Source organism: Barbus barbus (genome assembly GCF_936440315.1).
Source record: "Barbus barbus genome assembly, chromosome: 10".
NCBI classification, from domain to species: Eukaryota; Metazoa; Chordata; class Actinopteri; order Cypriniformes; family Cyprinidae; genus Barbus; species Barbus barbus.
In genome coordinates, this window is record NC_136738.1 from 6,868,563 (window position 1) to 6,892,640 (window position 24,078).

General features: G+C 39.1%; 1 protein-coding gene across 1 annotated transcript; it reads left to right on the top strand.

Moving 5' to 3' along the window:
* Positions 1–8,300: 8,300 nt before the first annotated feature.
* On the top strand, positions 8,301–23,832 carry LOC306876394 (sacsin-like; the record flags this gene model as incomplete). Its single annotated transcript, XM_079427508.1, is given in 8 exon segments — positions 8,301–8,335; positions 8,592–8,679; positions 9,417–9,528; positions 10,054–10,200; positions 11,006–12,425; positions 12,529–12,617; positions 12,990–15,257; positions 15,260–23,832. Coding segments are annotated over 8 exon segments (12,732 nt in total).
* Between the last annotated feature and the right edge of the window lie 246 nt (positions 23,833–24,078).

Sequence of the window (24,078 nt, forward strand, 5' to 3'; positions counted from 1 at the left end):
TCCTTCTTACCTTCTCACGAGTCAGGAACACCTTGACTACATAAACACAAAGACAGAAAAGCAACCGAAGGGAAAGCAACCAAGGGAAAAAAGCAAGGTAAGAAGAACCACAGAGAAGACAAAGAAAGTGTTGAGTGTCTTATACCTCATCTGTTTGAAATTCTTTGCAGTCATTGGCTGTTAACTTTTAAACTGTTGCCATAACACTAATTGCTACTTTTACGTTTTGATTAAATTGTTTGAAATTAATGTTTTAATGCAATTCAAATAGATGTTCTAATGTAATTTAAATGTAATTTAGATGCAGTGTTCTGTTACATTATAAAATTAAGCATAATTAAATGTGTTTTATCAGAAATGTCTATTTCACTTTGCAGTTTGACTGGCCCAATTTTGCTGATCGGCCGGTGTAGTGCTGAATTCTGACCCCCGCCAGATTATTACCCCCCTAGTATTGGTTGGTTTAGGGTTAGGTATGGGGGAGGGGTTAGGATTAGGCAATCAAGTAGCGATTTCAACGAGGGGGGTAATAATTTGGCAGGGAGTCGAAAATAGGCACAACACCGGCCCATTTTACCTGAACACTGCCATCTCAAAAAATGTGGGGCAGCTAATGTTTCAAAACCTGTAGGGCCTGAACAATTTTATTTTATTACATCAATTCAACACAAAACTATTAAAAACATTCCTTATTAATCATAAGAACACAGTTAAATGTCATACATGGGTTTTTTGTTAGTGTTCCAAGCGATTAACAAAAAAGTGGCCCAATTTGCCTGATATCACCCTATACAGTGTTTCCCCTACAATGTATTAAGCAGATTTTCAGCGCCGCTGAAAAATCTTCACATGATCAGTAATATCCCGACATTCTTCACTTACATACCTAAAAACACAAACATGGCGACCGGCGGCGCTGCTAATGCGATGGCTCTGAATCCACTTGTTGACAAGAAAGGAGGAAAGAGCCACAAATGGAAATTATTTTTGATTAGGCTAATGTCACGTTGCCATAAGGGGCCGTTCACATTCACGTTCATATGCAAATATTTCAAATGTGGGCGCGCGGAAAGCGACGCGGCACTCTCGCTTTGCTCTCCTCTGTTCATGGTTGCATAGCAACGACAGACGCCACGGTAGAGCGAGCAAGCTCTTGTGGAAAGGAGGAAGCGAACTGCGAAATTGGTACCGAAAACCGTGAATTTTCACTGGTATTGAAAATCCCATTCATTTTTCAGATGGGTGAAATCCTGTGGCATACCAATCTCCAGTGTGAACTGTGAGCGTGACTTTTCCACACTGAATAGGGTGATTTTAATCAGATCCATTATTCATTAATTAAGACATATTGACGTGATTTCCTACAGATATACCTACAGCTCCAGGCACACTGAAATCTCTTCATGCAGATACCTGGTACATACCTTTTTTTCACAAAAAAATAACCCGACATCCGATCAATAAAAACCTGATATGACACCCTACATGATATGAATCTTCTATGAAATCCCAGAAAAATTAAGTGCAGATTGGGTGTGGCCCTTGCCATTAGGATAAAAATTTCAATAAATTGTAAATAATCTTTTTCTGGGTTGTGCCGTTTCATTTTTCCACTATCTATTTCTACCTTACAGCTGAAAATTAACACAAAAGAAAAACATGAATAATCCTGTCCTAATCTTGTTTGTGACCAGTTAAGGTACGTGCTGCAATAATCAAGCCTTCTGTTGATGGTATGTCAAGTTTGTATGTCTCAAAATGTGCATTTCTATCCACAAAACTTGCCAGAAGTCATGGTTTAAGGGGCTATTAAAAAAAAAAATCTTCCGGGGGTGCATGCCCTCGGACCCCCCGCGAGCGGCTTGGTAACAACCTCCGGCACGTAACAGCACCGCTGCTGGAAAAAAAAAATTATAGGGGAAACACTGCTATATGTTCCCTGTTGCATTCTTCACGAGAGACAAGCAACAATGAATGACGCAAGGGTGAATTAAAAAGGGGAAACATTTTGAGGACAGCTCTGAGACAGACTTCCTCCTGCGTTCACGCCGCTCGTGATTATGCAGCTTCCAAGAGCAATTGCAAACATGCAAACTCACCCCTTTCACCACCGTTTCCGCCAAAAACATAACTGAAGCTTTTGTTAATATTTCTTAGTTCGCTGCATTATTCACTGCACACGACTCGCGTCAGATTGCACGTGTGGGTCTGTAGTATAGTTAAATCAGCACAGATGAACGGTCATTAATATTGAACGGAGACATGTAATGCACGCAAGCATTTGCAGGTTTTCGTGAAAACCACACGAACTGACAGCGATGTTATCTCTGGTACAGTAAACAAAGGAAAATCAGTTTCTAGCTTTCGAGGAAGCCATAGAGTAGCTAAGCAGCCTGTCTATCAAAATAAAAGTTGTAATGGCAAGAACCTTATTTAGTTATATTTACTTATAGTTATGCCTTAATATAAGCTAAATACAGATTTCAGCAAAAATTATGTTTATTAAAGTTGTTATTTTTTTATGTATAACGAGTGACGGGTATGTAGGCCTATAGGCCTAGTAGACATGTTTATTATTATTATTATTTATTTTCTGTCCATGTGTGTACAAGTTATTTTCTTTCTATTCATTTAGATGTCTACACCCTCCCTGCTGCTCATCTTTAACATGCTTGTTTTAATTATTATTTGCCTATTATTCATTTATTTAAAACGGAGCTGAACTTGCGAATCTTTTGTTTTCAAGTAGGCTAGTCCCGTTTTTGGTTTGCAACAGTTCATCTGAGTAAAAAACCTTTTTTTTTTTTTTTTTTTTTTTTTACTCCCAAAAGGTCATTCAGTGAACTTACTGTGAATGAGTAGGTTTCATTTCCTCAAAATGTTCTTTCTCCACAGAACAGAAACCTAGAGGATTTGTGGGCACTGGGAGGGGATGATGGGAGTTTAACTGTCTCATTCTGACCGCTTTCATTCTGCTGGTGCGACTCGAGTGGAAGCATCATCATGACCACATAAGGACCATTAAAGGTAGGAGATAACCTCATGAAGTTACATGAGTTTTTGAAATGCAATTTTTTGTGATATTATATGAATATAACATCACAATATAACATATTCAGAGTTAATTTCTATTTCATCGTTTGAATGGCTTTACTAAACCTTTGGCTGATGCAAGGCATAAGAAAACAATTACAGCATGCTCTGTTTACTTCCGTTTATGATGAGTTCATTTTCTTTATTGCTTTTTAATATTGTTTATTTTTGCACCTGAAAAGCTTCAGGTTTACATATGCTTACATAATATAGTCCACAAGTGATTTTATATAACTCAAAATTTTCTAGTGACTGATTACATCTAAATTTTTCCATTGTCCCAATTGAATTTCTGCTAACTGAATTTTGTTAACATTGGCTCAATGAGAAAGATGTTGAGCCAATGGAAAAATTTAGATGTAATCAGTCACTAGAAAATTTTGAGTTGGGAGGTCTGAAATTTTTTACAGTGTAAATATATAACTATAAATGCAAGAATTGCAAATGAAGATATTTTGAAGAATCTTGGTAACCACAAAGTCGATGGTAGCCATTGATTTCCATATTATGGGGGGGGGGATATGTAATGTAACATTTAGCAGAGAAAAACAGAACGAGAGTAACTAGCAATTTATGTACTTTTTAAGCTAGAAACTCCTAGCTAATTTTGAAACCATACGATTGTCACGGATCTGCAAGAGAGAGGATCCAGATGCAGAAGTGATTGTGTACACAGGGCACGACAAGGAGAGTGAGACAGTGCAAACAGTATAGAGCAGGCAGATGACACAATGACAGGCAGGGAGGGTGACCACTGAAACCAGTCCTGAGTGACAACAGGCTTGAGGGCTGCGGAAGAAGAGGAAGCATCAAACGGGATAATGGCGAGGAAGAGGAGGAAACCAGAAGCTTGATTTTTTTTCAGATGTAGCACCAGTCTTGCTGAGGTGGAGGCTCACAGAGCCAGAGATTAAACACTTAAGTATATCAAACATTTACACCAACCTTGCTGCCAGGCAGAGAGTCAGTGGCCAGGAAATTTAGGGATACAGGGCGGGGCAGGGCAGGAATGGACATAAGACTCGCACTGAACAAGACAAGACACGACACAAGGCATGGCACAAGAGAGAAAATAATAAATGAAACAAGAGGCTACAGAAACAAAACAAATGAAAAATAAAACTAGGAATCAAAATAAATAAAATTAAACAAAAAAACAAAGCTTGAAGGGAATAGTGATATCTAATTCTTGAATGGATCATTCTTTTGAGCTGGTTCTCTGGAAATTAACCATTAAACAGGTTCACAAAATGGATCTGCCTAATTTCCAGCTGATCAGAGCAGATTGCGACGCAGAATCAACGGGGAATCGCGCGGCGACGGGACGTGCTTTTACATCAATGAGAGGTGGTGTACAGATGTAACTGTGTTAAAGAAGATGTGTTGTTCAGATCTAGAAACACTCTTCATTAACTGCAAGCCGTTCTATTCGCCGCGGGAGTTCTGCTCATTCATTCTCATGAGTGTCTACATTCCACCGCAAGCGCACGTGAGCACAGCTTTACAGAAACTCCCTGATCTGATCACAGAGAGTGAGCAACAACACCCGGACTCTGTCTTAATCATTCTCGGGGACTTTAATAAAGCAAATCTCTCCCGTGAACTTTCAAAATACAGACAGCGCATCACATGTTCCACCAGAGACAGTAATATATTGGATCACTGTTACACAACAATAAAGGGTGCATATCACTCGGTTCCACGAACAGCTTTAGGACTCTCTGATCACTGTTTGGTTAATCTTATTCTGTCCTACAGGCAGAAACTTAAATATGCAAAACCTGTATTAAGAACTAAAAGATGGACTAATGAAACGGAGCGGGATTTACAAGTCTGTTTCTCTCTCACTGATTGGACTTTTTGAAAATGCTTCCAACGATCTGGACGAGCTCACAGAGACTGTAACTTCATATATCAGTTTCTGTGAGGATATGTGCATTCCTACCAGGACTCATCTAACTTACAACAATGACAAACCATGGTTCACTGCAAAACTCAGACAGCTCCGTCAGGCCAAAGAAGATGCTTACAGAAAGGGGGATAAAGTCTTGTATGAACAGGCCAAATACACACTGGAAAAGGAGATCAGCGTGGCAAAGAGGAATTATTCTGACACGCTAAGGAACAAATTCTCTTCCAGTGATCCTGCTTCAGTGTGGAAAGGTATGAAAGATATCACCAGTTACAAGTCACCATCCCCCAGCGCTCTGGAGAATCAACAACTGGCAGACGATTTGAATGTCTTTTACTGTCGGTTTGAAAAAACAACCCACACCCGCCCTGAACACCTCTCCACACAACCATTAACACCTCCGGCAACCCTCCTCTCCCCCACACCTACAATTCAAATCAGTGAAGATGACGTGTGCCGGGTCTTCAGAAAGAACAAAAGAAGGAAAGCACCAGGACCAGACGGTGTGTCACCAGCCTGCCTAAAAACCTGTGCTGACCAGCTGGCCCCCATTTTCACACAGATCTTCAACAGATCACTGGAGCTGTGCGAAGTCCCCTCATGCTTCAAACGCTCCACCATCATCCCCGTCCCAAAGAAACCCAAAATTACTGGACTCTGTAATGGCTCTAACGTCTGTGGCCATTAAATCATTTGAAAGACTGGTTTTGGCTTATCTGAAGGACATCACTGGACCCTTACTTGACCCTTCAGAGCAAACAGGTCTGTGGATGATGCAGTCAATATGGGACTGCACTTCATCCTGCAGCATCTGGACAGACTTCAGCTCTGCTTTTAACACCATCATCATGGACACCCTTCAGTGAATAAACTGAACAGCTCTCCGTCCCCACCTCCGTCTGTCAGTGGATCAACAGCTTCCTGACAGACAGATAGCAGTTAATAAAGCTTGGTAAATTCACATCCAGCACCCGCACCATCAGCACTGGAGCTCCTCAGGGCTGCGTTCACTCCCTACTGCTATTCTCCCTGTACACCAATGACTGCACATCTAAAGACCCCTCTATCAAGCTCCTGAAGTTTGCAGATGACACCACACTGATCGGCCTCATTCAGGACGGTGACGAGTCTGCTTACTGACAGGAGGTTAAGGAGCAGGCCGTCTGGTGCAGTCTTAACAACCTGGAACTGAACACGCTCAAAACTGTGGAGATGATCGTGGACTTCAGGAGAAACCCCCCTGCTCTCCGCCCACTCACCATCATGAACAGCACTGTGACTGCAGTGGAGTCATTCAGATTCCTGGGCACCACCATCTCTCAGGACCTGAAGTGGGACAATCACATTGACTCTATTGTGAAAAAGGCCCAGCAGAGGTTGTACTTCCTTCGCCAGCTGAGGAAGTTCAACCTGCCACAGGAGCTGCTGAAACAGTTCTACTCTGCCATCATTGAACCCATCCTCTGCACTTCAATAACTGTCTGGTTCAGCTCAGCTACCAAATCTGACCTCAGAAGACTACGGAGGGTAGTCCGGACTGCTGAGCGAATCATTGGTACAACCCTCCCCACTCTCCAAGAACTGTACTTATCCAGAGTGAGCAAAAGGAATGGTAAAATCACTCTGGACCCCTCACATCCAGCACACTCCCTCTTTGAACTGTTACTATCTGGTCGACGCTACAGAGCTCTGAGAAGCAGAACGACCAGTCACAGAAACAGTTTCTTCCCTCAGGCAATCCATCTCATTAACACTTGACAATAAAACGCGGAACACACAACTCTATTTATTCACCACACTTGCTTACTTTTTATTTAACTAATTTTTTCATTTCAAATTTGCACATATCAGACCTGTACACACATAATTGTCTATATTATATATTGTGTTTTTTGCTGTTTTGTACATTGCCTATTTGGATATTTGTATTCTTTATTATCTGTGTCCTGTCCTGTTGCTTTCTCTTGGTTGCACTGTGGAGCTCTTATGTGTAAACATACTTTAAATAAAGCTCATTCTGATTCCGATTCTATATACTTAAGTTTAGACATTTAGGCCAGAACATATGTGTTTGTGCATCAAACTGAAATGGGAACTGGATTAAACTACTAGAGATGGAAATTGGAAGAAGAAAATGTGGGATGCATAAGGGCAATAACTAACTAGAAGACTAGAAAGAAAAAAAACAACAACAAAGGAGACACTAGAACTACAACAACATCAAATACACAACTAGAACAAGAATATTGTTTAAGTGCACACACATGCAAATACTGTAGGCTACATGAGAGAAAGGAGCACAATCATTAGGGAGCAGAGGATCAGGTGAACACAATCAACCCAGTGAGGATTAAACAAGGGGGGGCATGGTAACAGGAAACAGGCCAACACAAACCAAGACTCGCCCAGTTGAGCTCAAGCACAAGACCAAGAAAGAAACATTAAACAGTGACAAGACTGTCAGGGCAGGATCCTGACATATATGTCCTTACAAAACAGCTCCTTACAAGGCACTATTGTTTTAGAGCAATTATAATTGAAGCTATTTCACTTTTCTAAAGTATACTCCTTTTCTCATGTGAATGAATATAAATGAAGTGAATGGTGACTTTGAGGAGGAGGGCAGTAAGAGACCTAGGTATATCAGAAAGATATGATTTAAAAAAAAATGTGTATATGTGACAAATTGCAGAACATTAATTTGGTGAGCCCTCCTCCGATGTCGGAAACCTGAATCCTGCTCAGACCGAACGTAGCAAGTAGAACCGGAGGGGTTACACAAGTATTCAGAAGATGCCAGAAAACAGTGGAAATTTGCTTAGGCCAAACAAGGGATTAATGAACAACCATTATAATACATAAAACAATAATGGATCAAGGTTATGAGACGCAGTATTAAGAATCCAGTGTATATGTAAACTTTTGAACTGTTAATTTGTATAAACTCAATATTTTGTATTTTGGACTATATGTAAACATCTGTTTTGTGAAATAACTTAATTGCTTATTCTGGGCAGTAAAAAATATAAAAATAAAATGCAGTTTTTATATTCACTCTTGCATTTTTTTTAATTATTAATATTTTCCTGATTCTGCAAGGTGTATGTAAACTCATTAACTGTTCTGTAGCTATAAAGCCACAGGAGACCCAAGAAAGCAATGCAAACTACTACATGGGGGAAAAAATGTATTTTAACAATGACAATGGAATAAGAACTGTTCAGAAGAATGCTTTGGAAGTTAATTGTTTTTTCAAACAGTTTTTTTCACCACACAGGAGGCTGTAAAAGAAAGAATGAGTTCAGCATCAAGGCAAAAGAAGAAAAAGAAGTAAGTGGTTTTCACTCAATGTTTTCTGTTTAAGGAAATGTAATATCTGATTAAAAGTGAACTGTTAGTAAAGTATTTTATAGTTTATTAAAAAAGTTTGTAATAAGGCTAATATGTTTTACAAATAATCCCAAGCATACTAACACTTAACTCTAGCATTAATTAATCTAATTTTGTACTTTGTCTATTACACATTGAACTTTGAATTTGATTTGTTTTGTGCATTTTGTGATAAACTTTACTTTGTTCACTGTAGAAATAAATTTGGTGCTACGTCTCCACCATTTATTGATTACTTGAAGGAAATTTTGAGAAGGTACCCAGATGGGGGACAAATATTGAAGGTAGGTAAAGAAAAATAAAATAATAAATTATAATAATAAAAAAGAAATGCCTTTACATATTGCATGAATAATTGACCGTTTGCAAAGAGCTTGATTGACAGGCGATCTGATCATCAGCCGTATCCGCCATTCTTGTCCGGCAAACAAATCAGACAGGAGAGTAGATTAACTTTAGTGGACTTAAAACTTGAAAAATGTTGTGTATTGACATCTTCTGCGGTTGAAATAAAATAGAATCTGATGTTCATTCATGTTTATTTCGTGCTTTATATAAATATGAAAAGATGTTTGGTTCATGTGCTGCTTGAACTGAGACGCTACAGTGATCTGTCACGACACATTAAAGAGCCACATAACAGTATTTATTGTTTGAATTTCTTAAAAAATGACAAAATTTGAAAGCTGAGACCATGTTTCATACTTAAAGTTACCTGCTCTGTCTTGTCTGTCAGCGTGTTGTCAGTTTCCTCTTTGCTCCGCTATGTTCATTCATTCAACTTTATTTCCAGACTCAAGGTCCATTAGCAAGAAACACACAATACAAACCAGTACAATACACAATACATTAAAAAAGACAGTTATACCAATACTTCCTCATAGTGTGAGAGCGACATGGCTTTTTTGGACATAGCAAATGTAACTATCGAGGGCGGGTTTTTGCGAAGGGTCAATTGTGCATCAAATGGTATGCATCTTATATCTCATCAGTCAATAATAATTATTCTATAAAATATCAGGAGCTGATACAGAACGCAGATGATGCAGGAGCTTCAACTGTGGTGTTTATTCATGATGAGAGACATTATGGGACTCACAGCCTGTGGACTGAAGAGCTTGGAAAATATCAAGGTATTTGTGTTGTAAACACTGGGATTCAATGGGTGGTCTCACTAGACTCAACATTATTTTAGAGCCTGCAATAAAGGATTTTACCCCGTATAGGGCTTTGCATTTGTTTGCATACCCATCCTTCTTTGTTCAGATGTCACAACTATGAAGATTTCAGGAGTTTTGCAGCTTATCTTCTGCTTTGTAAACGGGAAGGAGTTTTGAGTTCTGAGTAGTTTTTATACTAAATCAAACGTTTAGACACATTTTGCCATTAATAACTGATATCTGTGCTTCAACCCCTTTTGAAAATCACCAGTCTCCACGGTTGTATCACAAACTGTATCTCCGATATCCAAAACTAGATTAAAATCACTGTTTAGTCCTAAAAAATAGGCTGCAAATAAGTGCACAGAGTACATACATCATTTTATTTTCTAGGACTAGTACTGAAATCCTTTACTCTTCTATGCAAAAGACCAAATTTCAACGTTTCTTGTTTGATCATTTTTGTATGATCAGCCATTTGTAATTTTGATCTGGCAGGACCTGCTCTCTATGCCTTCAATGATGCAGCCTTTACAGAGGAAGACTGGGAGGGTATTCAGAGAGTTGGCAGAAGCATCAAGCAGGATGACCCATCAAAAGTTGGGAGATTTGGGATCGGTTTCAACTCTGTTTATCATATTACAGGTAAAATATGCTACATTACCAGACTGGCTCATACTTTTTTACTTATTCTACTGCCTGCTAATTAGAAATCCTACAATACTGCTAGTTGATGTAGTGTCAACATCACAATATGTCAGTCAATGTCTTTTTAAATATATATCACCTTATGTAATCTAAGCTAATAATGATTAAACCAAATGTCATTTTTGTATCTTCAGCTTTCTAATGCTTAGCACGCTAACAAATTATGTGTTCACAGTAATATTGTAATAATTTTCTTTTTGAATTCTGCTATGCTGTTAAATTGGGGTAGGCTATATGTTTATCAATATTATTATTGTAGGTATCACAAGAGAAATAAACTGTTACAGATTACAGTAACCTTTTTAGAAGGTCAGGCTATTATTAATAGTAAAATGCGATATTGGACATTTAATTGTGCATGGTCATTTCCCATTTTTTTCATCAACTAACACTCATCATCCAAGTTAATCTTTCGTAAACACTAAAAATAACACATTTAATAACATTCTTAAATATAATATTTAGCCAATCCCTAAACTGTTAATTAAAATGTTGCACTGATTTCCATATAAAAATAAATGTAATATCGACTCATTGTATTAACTAGGATTGGTGCATCCCTAATTATAGTGTATAATCAACAATTTGGTTGCATTGACCTGATTGCATTGAGCAACATCAGTTTTATCAAATAACTGCCCCTCAGTGTACTTTGAGTGTCAGATTCTGACACAGGATTTAGCACAACACTAGCGATGTTAACAATGTTAAAAATTATTTATTTATTTAATTTGTTTTACAGACTTGCCATGTGTCTTCAGTTCTGAACACCTAGCCATTTTTGACCCACAAAAGATGATGTTTGGAGAGGATGAAGAAGGCTATCGATGGTCTTTGAATGACGAAGAGGACAGAGAGAGCCTTTTGAACTTGAGAGATCAGTTTCAGCCCTTTCAACATATTATCAGTCAAGTCAACAGCTGTTCCTGGGAAAAGGTTATCAGCGAGGAGCAATACTTCAAAGGAACACTCTTCCGCTTTCCTTTGCGTAATGAGGCTTCTGAGATCTCAGATAACTTATATGACTCCACAAAAGTTACCCAGCTATTTGACAGTTTCATTGCTGATGCAGACATCAGTCTTCTTTTCCTGAGAAATGTGTCATCTATTACTTTGCTGCATATTGACACCAATGGCCTCCGCAACAACAGGCTGGAAGTTTCAGTGTCAAATCACTTTATTACTGACCTTTCTCATATCAAGCAGGAATCGTTTGACAGAAAAACAAGTTTTAAAACAGTATCACAGATTTCCCAACAAACGGAAGAAACAAAGTCCCAGTGGCTTGTGGCAACTTGCCGTCTGAAACGGGAATATATACCAGAGATTGACTCTCTAGCTAATAAACTGAGCTTCTACCCTCAAGTTGATGCAGCATTTCGATTAGATGAAGACAGATCACTTTGCAATGGGCGACTAAGTTGCTTTCTGCCACTTCCAAATAATGAACCAAACAAAACTGGACTCCCCATTCACATCAATGCTTGCTTTGGCCTGACAGACAATCGGAGGTTCATCAAGTGGCAAGAGGAAGATCAGAAGAATGACGAGTCTGCGATGTGGAATGAGCTGCTCACAAAAGAGATTCTTCCCCATGTATATCTCATGATGATCCTAGATGCCATTCAGTTATCAGAAAACTCAGCCCTGCCTGTGTACAATCTGTGGCCTGACCTATCGAAGACCGTACATAAAGAGAGATGGCATGAAGTTGCAATTGATACTTTGAAAGGTCTATTTGAATACAAGATCTTTCACCTTGCTGATGATGAGAAAATCTGGGTGTCTGCCACAGACGCAGTTTTTGCAGTAAATAATATACGAAGTGACACAATGTCGGCTGTGTCGAGATTATTGATTGCTGAAGGAGAGAACCTGGTCACAGTCCCAGAACATGTTTTGAAAGATGTTCAAGAGATCTTCCCTGAAAGTGACACCTTGACATGGGTGACTCCATCTTATGTTAAAGATGTCCTTCACAGAAGCGAGGCTGACAATCTCAGTAAAGATGACAAATACTCTCTTCTTGAATTTGCTCTCAGTGATGAAACGTACACAGAGCTGCAAGGACTTAAGCTTCTGCCTCTCAGTGATGGAACCTTTACTTCATTTGGCAATGGAGTGCAGAACACTGTTTTGATTGACAATGAGAAGTTTCCAAGGTAAGGTTTGACATAATCGCTTTCCTACTTGAATTCTTTAGTGTCTTTATATTGTGTTGTCAAACTAGTAATAATCTGTTTTTTTTTCTTCTTCTTTGTTAAGAACATTGCTGCCATTTTGTAAAGAAAGGTTTTTACCCAACGATCTGAGCCCTTTTTGTACTATGCAACTAAGGAAACTAGCAACAAGGAGTAAGAAAATTCTTTCATATATTTTATCAGGAATGCTTATAATAATATAAAATTAATGTTTCAAATTAATGTGTGTGTGTGTTTGGGACATATGACGACACTAATTTGTATTATGACATGGGTATGACATAGGTATTACAAGGAGAAGGTGAAGATATTACCCTATGTCCCAACTTTTCAAAATGCTTATAAATCATATAGAGTGAGTTTTTTTGAGAAAGTAAAAATCCACAAAGTTTCCTGTAAAGGGTAGGGTTGGTGTTGTGCAATAGCACATACAGATTGTACAGTATAAAAACTATTACGCCTATGGAATGTCCCCACAATTCACAAAAACAAATTTGTGTGTGTGTGTGTGTGTGTGTGTTTCAGGCATATACAACATAATCAATTTGGATGCACAACATGTTGTTACACTCATGAAGAAGCACTTACCTCTGGACTGGAAAGTTACCAAAGGTCACGTGACATGGAAAACAACAGAAGATCATCATCCTCCAAAGAGCTGGCTGGTTGAATTCTGGAAGTTTCTAAGCACTGAATGGAATGACTTAAGCAGCTTTATTGACCTGCCTTTAATACCACTGGAGCCACTGTGGAGTTCAGGCAATTCTATATTGTTAGCAAGGTTGCAGAGTAAAACAACTTTGATCTTTCAGAGTAGCACAGGGTCCAACTTAGATAATGTTCAGAACGTGTTAAGGATGGTGGGATGTACAGTCATAAAAAGAGATGAGTGTCTTAAACATCATTACATTGAAAGTTATATTCTTCCAGCTTCACCAAGAAATGTTCTACAAGTCTTTGTAAACTCAAACAGAGACCAGGTCATCAAAGGCATTGCCTCTGCTTCATCACATGAAATAGAGAAGTTGAAAGTTTACATCTCTTCCTTGGATTCCCTCTCATTTGCTGAACAGGACCTACTTTCCATGTTGCCAATCTTCAAAATTATGTCTGGGAAATATGTTGCTGTTAAATCAAAACAAGCAGTTATTTCATCCACCAATCCAGCCATTCCAAATGATCTGCCAATGCCTGAGACCATTGTACAGTGTGCAAATGAAGCTGATCGCAGACTTTTGACTCTTCTGAAAATTAAAATGTTGGATGCAGCTGAGGTGGCTGTTCATTTGGTTGACTGTATTAAGACAGGCTCTTGCAAAAATGGTGAGGAAAAGACAATAATGACCTGGATCCTGAACAATGGTAGCATTCTACTCTCACACAGTGTGCAGCTGCTCACAAAAATAAAAAGTGTGAGTTTTATTGAGACTACTCAGGGAGAACGCAAACAAGCCTCAGATGTTTTTGATCCAAGAAACACGATATTCCAGGCCCTTTTCGAAACAGATTTCTTTCCCCCACCTGTTTATACAAAGACCCAGGAAATGCTTCAGAGTTTGCAACGCCTTGGCTTAAAGACAGAGCAAAAAGAAATATCAACAGCAAACATACTCCAAGTCATAAATCATATTGAAAAGCTTTGTGTTCACTCACCAGATAAGGCATTCAAAAAAGCACATACTCTTGTTCTTGTGCTGAATCAGAATGATTTCTTTACAAAATTCACCAAGTCGCAGATGAAAGAGCTGATGCAAAGGCAGTGGCTGCCCTGTGAAAATCCAAAATTCTCAAATGGAAGCAAATGCAGACATCTAAAGAGAGGTTTCTATAAGCCTCCTGAAGTAAGAGATTCAATGTATTCTTCAATTGTTGGGTATGTAATGCCACTTACCGCTGAGCTGACAAGACATGTCTGCAACCATCTTGGACTTTATGACCCCCCTCCTGCTGAAAAAGTCTTAGAGAACCTCTCTGAACTGAGATCAATGGTCGACCCAAATTCAGATTTTCAGTTTAAAACCAATTTGCACAGTATTTATAAATTCATGCAGGACAACATGACAAGTTTCAGAGATTTAATGGACACAAAATGTTTCCCCTGGATCTGGAATAAAAGTGAGTTTGTCTGCCCAGGAGATATAGTTTTAACCTATCCACTTGAATTGGATCTAAGTCCTTACATCAAGAAAGTGCCTGAAGAGTTTTTGCAGTATGAAAACCTACTAACAAAATTTGGTGTGAAGAAAACACTGTCTGATGAGGAGATTGAAGACATACTTCATGACATAAAACACAGAATTGACCGCAGGTGTCCTCCTCATGGAGACTCGACAGAACTTATAGTGACAATTGCCATTCTTGAATGGATGCGAAAAAATGAGAAGAGTTTAAAGGACAGTACACCTGTGCCTGTCATGGCACAAAACCAAAACTTTACTCTGCAATCTTTGTCTAAAACTGTCTTCTGTGACATCAGTCCTGAAGGACTAGATGACCTGAAAGAAGACAATGAGGAATTCTATGTCATTCATGAGGAAGTTCTTCTCCTCACTGCAAGATGGTTGAAAATCCCATTCTTAAGTACTCACATCTTAAAACAAGAGTGCATACAAGCAAAGCAAGAGTTCTTTGGTATAGAACAATGTGGACAATCTGAACCGATTACTCAAAGAATTAAGAACATTCTTAAAGAGTATGATGAAGAAAGTGACATTTTCAAAGAACTCCTACAAAATGCTGAGGATGCTGGGGCAACCACGTGTAAATTCCTTCTTGACTTCCGAAAACACAGAGAAACTCTGAAACTCTCTTTGATGATGGAATGGCCCTCTGCAATGGACCATGCCTTTGGATCTTCAACGATGAGCTCTTTTCACAAGACGACTGGGAAAACATTGTCAAAGTGGGGTCAGCATTAAAGGAGAACAAAGTTAAGATGATTGGAAAGTTTGGGCTTGGATTTAATGCTGTTTACCATGTGAGTGATATTCCCTCAATTTTGAGTGGGAACAGCCTTCTCATACTTGATCCAAATGTCACCCATTTGAAAAAGCACATAATCAGCAAAGGAAACCCAGGAATTAAACTTGACCCATTCCAGGAACGGCTGTACAAAAGGTTTCCTGGACAGTTTAAATCTTATAAAGGCATTTTTGATTGTGATCTCTCATTGCAAAACAGCAAGAAATCTTATAATGGCACCTTGATAAAATTACCATTTCGCACTCTGGAGGATGCAAACAAGTCAGAGATCAGTTCAAAGGTATATGACAAAGAACGCATTCAGAGTTTTAAAAATAACTTGACTGACAACTCAGAAACTCTCCTACTGTTTCTGAAGAGAATTAAATCTTTGTCCCTTCAAATTGTCCCTGAAAAGGCATCGACTCCTCCACAGGATGATCAGATTCAGACTCCTCTCAAAATATCCAGAGACGTCATGACTCCATTTGCTGTCTCAAATGACACACCTCTCCAAGAGACCGAGAGCACTTTCAGAAATGCTGATATCGCATGCAACAACATTATTGATGTCAACAGAGCACACATTTTTAAAATAGTTCAAGAACACTCAGAGAGATCCCTCACACAGTACTGGCTTTTGTACTCATGTTCTGGAACACAGGATTCTTTGCAAATGTTCCAGAAAAGAACTGATCAAGAGCATGTTTTTTCATATCCAATTGGAGGTGTAGCTGTACCTTTGCATAGAGAAGCAAAAACTAAAACATGGTACCCTGATGAAAGCCTCATTGGCCAGGCTTTTTGTTTTCTTCCTCTTTCAATTGAGACAGGTCTTCCTGTTCATGTCAATGGGACTTTTGCAGTCACATCAAATAGAAAAGGCCTATGGGAAAACGGAGTGAAGTCTGAGTGGAACAAAGCTTTACTTAAAGATGCTGTAAACTCTGCTTATATCACAACACTGCTTGAGCTGAAGAAAATGGCCCAAAATGGACATATCCAGAACTATCCCTTCTATGCATTCTGGCCTAACAGAGAGAAAGCAAGCAAAGCATTTTTACCCCTGGTTGAGTCTTTCTACTCAGCAGTTGCACATAACGGCAATGGTAAATCTCTGGATCTTTTTAGCAATGGACATAATTGGTGTTCTATGGACAAGGCAAGATTTCTGAATCCAAAAATTGAGAAGAACCAATCAGTTGGAGACATTGCCATGAAAGTGTTCTTGAGCTTGGGAGCTTCGTATTCCTGTGTTGTTTCTCTCCCAACATGGGTAAGAGACAGTTTTAATTATTGTGGCTTCATGGAAATGATCAAACAGAAAACGATCAACTGGCCCGAGTTTTACAGCATTGTGTTAAAGAACTTGAGTGCTATGGACACACATAACAGAAATTTGCTTGTTCTGAATGCCATCGACTTGAATGATCCTGCTGTTGATGACCTGCTGAAAAGTTACCCTTGCATTCCAACACAGAAATGTCAGGAGCTTCATTTTATCAAGCGACTTGTGAATCCTTCTGGCAAAGTGGCTTGTTTGTATGAACTTGAGGAGGGACGCTTTCTTGAAGGAACTGCAAATGACTTCCTCTCACCAAAAAGGATTCAACGACTTTCCGATTTGGGAATGCTAAGTGACCGCCTCTCTTTAGAGGACATCATAGAAAGAGCGGGGAATATATCAAGTGTTTGGCAACAGGATGAATCTAAATGTCGTAAATGTCTTCAGTATCTCATGGAGTCAATAAAAGACTCCTCAGAAGATGTGAATTCTCTGCACTGGCTCACACTGTCTCAAATACCATTCCTTCCTGCCTTAGCTCCTTCAGTTCAGCAAAACAAGAACACCACTATTCTTAAAAAACCCTCTGAAGTGTACATTGAAAGTTGTCACAATTTGGTAAGCATGACAGAATTCACAGTTGATCTTTCAAACATTCAAATACACAGTTATGATTCAGTTCTCCAGAAATTGAGAGTACGGACAAATCCACCAGTTGAGACAGTGCTCCAGCAGCTGTTAAAAGCACACCAACACTGCAATGCATTTGAAAAGACTGCTGTCTTCAACATGGCTCATTCTTGCTATGAATATCTCAACAAATACTTGTTGGAACAGAAAGATCCCAATCCAATTATTGGCCATGCAAAATCATTTCCATTCATTTTCATTGAGGATCACTTTGTTAATGTGAAGGCAGTGGCCAGAACTAAAGAATTTGAACAGAAACCATATCTTTATGTGCTTCCAGTCATCTTCTCCAAATTTGAGAGGCTCTGGGACTACCTTGATGTCCAAAAACAATTCACAAAAGAACAATTTGTTGCTGCACTTGAGGAAATAAATGCTTTTAAAAAATCTCACCCTCTTTCCATGTCAGACCTCCATACTTATGTTGCAATACTCGTGAATGGGCTTTACAAAATCGATGAAGAAAAGCCTACAAACTGTCTCATACCAGATGAGAGAAGGGTGCTGACATCATCTAAAGAGCTGAGATTTAATGACAGCCCATGGATGCCTGTCTCGGTTGGTGTCAAGCTCTCCCATGAGCTGATACCTCGGCCTGTGGCCTGTCATTTTGGTGTAATGACAACAAGACATCATACTCTGAAAGAACATTTTGTCAGTGGGTTTTCTCTTCATGCCAAAGAGTTTGGACAAACCGAGAAACTAACTGTCAGAATAAAAAATATAATTGATGCATATCCATCTAAAAAGGATATTCTGAAAGAGCTCATTCAAAATGCTGATGATGCAGAGGCAACAGAAATTCACTTTGTGTGGGACAAAAGAAAACATAAGACAGAAAAGATATTTGGAAAGGAATGGGAACTGGTTCAAGGCCCGGCACTTTGTGTGTACAACAACAGAACATTCTCTGATGCTGATCTGCAGGGTATTCAGCAGCTGGGAGAAGGAGGAAAGCATGGAACTTTAGGGAGAACTGGGAAATATGGACTTGGCTTCAATTCAGTGTATCATCTGACAGATTGTCCATCTATCCTGACCGGTGACAAATGGCTCTGCATTTCTGATCCAAATTTAAAATATGTGGAAGGTGTAAACCAGTCCCCAGGCTGCATGTTTTCAGTGGAAGATGAATTTAAAAAGTCTTTTGAGGATATTTATGATACCTTTCTTCCAAAAATGTTTGCACTCAATACTGGAACCATGTTCAGGCTCCCTCTCAGGACAGAGGAAATGGCAGACAAATCTGAAATATCTAGACATACAGTCACAGATCATGACATGAAGAAACTTTACTATGCCTTGACTAAAGATCCTGAGGAACTAATTCTCTTCTTGAAACACATCACAAAAATACAGTTTTCAGAGATCAATGAAGATGGAAAACCTAAATGTTCTTTCCTTATTGAGAAGAAACACACAAGGAAGAGCATGGTAAGCAAGGAAAACTTTCTCAGACATGTTCGAGACTCCCTCATGTCAGGAACAGCAAAACACTGCAAAACCATCTATGACATGCAAATATCATCTGGACATAAACAAAGTAAGTGGGTCATTGCAGAGTGCTTTGGCTTTTCAGAACCAAACTTTGAGCAAAAACATCATTTCAAAGTTCCTCAAGCTGCTCTGGCTGCATGTTGGAGTAGCACATTTAATCACACATTTATTGGCAGGACATTTTGTTCTTTGCCCTTACCTGGACAAACTGGTTTACCAGTTCATGTGAATGCAAATTTTGAAGTAGATTCTTCTAGAAGGGACTTATGGAAAGAGGATGGTGATAGTCTGAAGACTGAGTGGAACCAGTCACTGAAATTAATCATAATTTCACCACTTTATGCTGACCTCCTGGTACGTATTTGTTCAGTCATGAAGAAAGATACACCTACAGCTCTTGTATTCCTCAATGCACGGCTTGAGTCTTCTTGCCTTAAATACTTTCCATGCATTTCCCCAGAAGTAGACAAAATCTGGCATAAGATGATTTGTGAGGTCTATAAATCAATTGATCAACGTGACCTTCCTGTCATACCCACAGTACACGCTGTTCCTGTTGAGACATCATATCTTTTACAATATACAAAAATACAAAAATACACAGTTACCTGGTGCAGTGTATCTAAACCACATTCAGAAAATTGTCCATATTTTACAACTGAGGAGCATGGTGGAATTTTCAACATTTTAGATGACATCGGGATGAAATTAGTGCCTCACTCTCGGAAAATGCATGAAATTAAAGAGAGTTTTAAAGAAGCTGATGTGAATGTGGCAGAAATCAGTGCTTCAACATTGATTAACTTCTTGAAGCAAAAATCACTGAATGATCCTTCTCAGACAACTGGTAGTTTGCCTTTGCCTATCAACCAGACCTTGATCCAAAACAAAATAAGATGCTCAAAACTTTTGAAATTCTGCTTGAAATATGTCAATGAGGAAAATGTCCATGACATCAATGGGTTGCCTCTTCTCCTCACGGAAGATCAGATGTTAAGATTCTTTGACTCTAAATGCCCAAAGTTGATCTCAAGATTTAACAGTCTTTTCCAAGGACATCAGGAGATGTTTACAGATATGGTTGCCAACAGAAATCAAATTTTGCATAAGGGAAAGTTTATTATGGCCTTAACAATTGACATAGCAGCAACGTATTTGAAACCAGAACTCAAGCTACTGCTCAGGCAGTCCTTACCTGATCAAAGGTGTCAGCTCTACAAAGCAGAATCAGAGACAATCAAATGGCTGAAAACTTTGTGGAACTTCTTTGATGATCAAGACAAAAGCTTCCAAAAGGGAAAGCTGAATGTCTTCAGTGAGATAAAAAAGCACTTTGATGACAGTCCTATCTTACCAGTAATCTGCCCCAGTCAAAATAACACCCGTTTCTTACAAACAATGAAGAACATATCAAAAGTGATTCAGAATGAAAATGAAAAAATAGCATCCATTCTCATAAAACTGGGATTCATGAAAATAGACCATGTCTTTTTCACTGATCTCAGTTTTGAATTCCGTCACAAGTATATGAATCCAGAACTCCTGCAAGCAGGAGAAAGCAGTGCTGTTTTGGAGCAGGTTTACCATGTACCACAATCACAGTTTGAGGAGCTGTCTGAAGATGAATGTGAAGAACTTCAGGGCTTCTTACAGCATGAGATCAGAGGTTCCAGTAACAAGAATCAACATGTGTCGATGCTCAAATCCTTGCCCCTGTTTGAGTCCATATCTGGAAAACGGGAACGGATTGATTTACACGGAAGGGTATTCATTCTGAATTCTCAGCATCAGAATGACTTTCCAAATTTGTACTGTGTTGATGGATGTGACAGTATCTTCCTTAAGCACACCTTGGTGAATTTAGAATTGGCAGAGCGTCTAAAAATTCAGATTCTGAATGATTTGCAGTTCTGTGAACAGTTTATTCTTCCTTCTGTGCACACGATGAAAGAGGCCAAGCTTATTGATTGCATGCGGTTGTTAGTGGAACTTGGACCAGTGGATCCCAGCATTGTCTCTCCATTGAGAAAGGTCAGATGTATTCGAGACATCCATGGCTCTCTTCAGGAGGCTTCGTACTTCTTTGATGACAATGTACACCTTTACAAGGTAATGCTTCCAAAAGAGAGATTTGTGCCCAAAACATTTTGGGAAAATTTCAAAGGTAAAGATATTGAAGCACTTTGTCTCTTAAAGGACATTGGATTGAAATATGAAGTGTCTGATGAGGAAATCATTCAGTTTGCAAAACAAATTGAATCTGAAACCAGAGGCAACACTCCTTTAGATGTTCTTAAAATAAGATCACAACTCCTGTTTGAGGCTGTTTTATCAAATAGTAATGACGAAAAGTCTGATTCACTTTTTGTAAGAGTTGCTAACATTAAATTCATCTTCCCAGTGCAAATTCATCAAACACTTTGTAATTATCAAAAGGCATTTGCTCAAGAGAGGGAGGTTGTTGCTATCAGTGGATCGCTTATTGGCAGAGACAGTGATCACCAATATCTGATATGGACATCTATGCCAATCCTGCCCTTAGAAAGCTGTTCTCTACAACACATAAAGAAATTGACAGAGGCCGGAGCCTTGGCGACTCCACCCCCTGGAGAATTAGCTGCTAATCTTAAAAACATCTGTAAATCTCAATGCAACAAAGACGAACTGATAAAAACAAGAACCATGGTATTTATAAAATCATATGCATACCTGCAGTCAATAAATTTTGATGCCTCTTTGTTCTCAGACCTCCCCATTATCCTTGTGGAAAATGGTACAACACTTGTGAAAGCTTGCCAGACAGTACTTTCACTGTCTGATCCTCTTGAGTTTAGGCCTTACTTGTACAACATTCCCCCAAACTATATGAAATTTGAAGACTTCTTCAAGAAGATTGGTGCAGAGGGAAGACCCACCATTGATCAATATAGCACTGTTCTTCAAGAAATCTATTCTGATAGCTTTTACAAAGACAGCCTTCAAGCAAATCAACAAAAAACTGTGAAACGTGTTGTACAACAGCTATTTTGCCTGCTGAAAGAGGAACAGAATAATCCTCTTTTTCAAAACAACCCACTTTATCTTCCTTCAACAGATGCGAAAGTCTATGAATCCAGCACTTTGTTTTTTAATGACACCGTATTCAAGGCCGCAAGACTCGAGGGTCCTTTGGAAACCAAGCTGAAACTGCTTGAAAAATTAAACTTATGTTATCTTGGAAATGATCACTATGAACATCAAACATTGTTGCAGTTCCTTCCTGAGCATGTTCGCCCCAAATTTCTCTCGGATGTAATTTCTGAAAACCTGGATGGAACAAGTGTCCAATATTGCGAGTGTGAAGGGCAGTGTGAATTTGGTGGTTGGTTTGACAAGCACTTGTCTTCTGCAGCATTTCTTCATGGACTAGTCTGTCTCATCAGAGAAGAGAGCAAAGGTGGGGTTTCACATTCTGAAGCTGCAGAAAAATGTGAAGAAATCTTTTCTAAGATTGAAATTATCTGCTGCAAAACTCTTCAAACTGAGCTTTTGTTAAACCATGAGCCACTAGAGGGTAGTAAGGCTGAAACAGATGTTTATGTGAAAAAACAGCAAAATGGATGCAGGTTCTACTTAAAACACAATGATGGCATGGCCCTCAAAGTAGTGAATGAAGTTAATATGTGTCTTACTAAAGAAATCAATGCTCTTCTAAATAACTGTTTGACCACCTCAAGCCTTCTAGTCCTTGGACAACTTTTGCTGTGTGATAACATGGAGGATGTGGAAAAAACCTTGGGAAATCATGGCATTCATAACAGTGGCTACAAGGAGGAAGGACATGGTAGCTTACCAAAACCTGGATGCTGTATACCTGAAGAATGGCATGACTGTCTTGATATGAACTTCCTTAACAACTTTGAAAGTGGAGAGTATGTTGGCTTCAGCAAGGACAATTCTGGTGAATATTTCTACGCCATTATTATAGAGCGAGTGGATGATCCACTGGGACAAGCAAGACAATTTCCTGCCAGATATAAAATTCAAGTTGGCAGTGATGACTTCATTGAAGTAAGCTCGCTTGACCTTTACCAATTTAAAAGGGAAAAGAAGGCATCTGTATCAAAAGGGTCCACTTGCACAGATGTAGAACATCTTTTGACATCTGGGCCTCCACCCAAAACAGTCTTTCCTGAGACATCGGAAGAGATCAAAAGAGAAATTGACCAAAGCTTAAACGAAATCTGGAAAATGTCAAGTGAGGACAAACAAAAAGCTCTTAAACGTCTCTACCTCCGGTGGCATCCAGACAAGAACCCAGACAATGAAGCCCTTGCCACAGAGGCGTTTAAATACCTGCAAAACAGAATTGAGGAACTACAATCTGGGAAAACTGCACATAGCACATCCTCGAACTGGAGAGACTTTCGAGATTTCTATGACATGTGGAACACAGAGGCACGAAGTCACAGGAGAGGACGCGAGAGGTTCTATCAGAACTCTAGAAGGCAATATAACTTTTGGTCATACCACAGAGAAACTCCAAGGCCAAACGGAGGGGAGGCAAATCGCTGGTATGAACAGGCTCAATGTGACATCAGAGCAGCTCACAATGACACTGGAGGAGATAGTTCAGAGTGGTGTCTGTTTAAAGTGCATCAGGCTGTGGAAAAAGCCCTGATAGCAGCGATGTACAGGGGAAGTGGACGCCATCCCAGCAACAGCTCAGTAACTAGCCTTGCTCTACAGGTGTCCCATTTCAGTCCACAACTGGCTTCTTTACCGAACACTGTGAGGCAACTGACTGAAATTGGTGTTGATGGCAAAAAAACTCAATATCCGAACTGTCACCAATTTCCTCACATTCCAAACAAGCAATTTGCCGTTGATGATGCCAGAAGGGCACTGGATATTGCAACAAAGCTTTTAGATAAAATAAAAGAATACATCTCTTGAAATATTTTGAAACTAATGTTCCGTAGAGGCGATCACTAGATCTTTCTGGTATCTGTTTATCATGGCTAACATGCATCCTGGAAATTCTTTAACCTTTGTAATAATGTCAACCTGGTTATCCTTATCCTTACTATTATATGCAACATTTATATTATTCCATACTGATTATTTTTGTAGCAAACAGTAGAGCACGGCATGTCAGTGGCAAGGTCATGGGTTCAATTCCCAGGATTAAATCAAATAAAA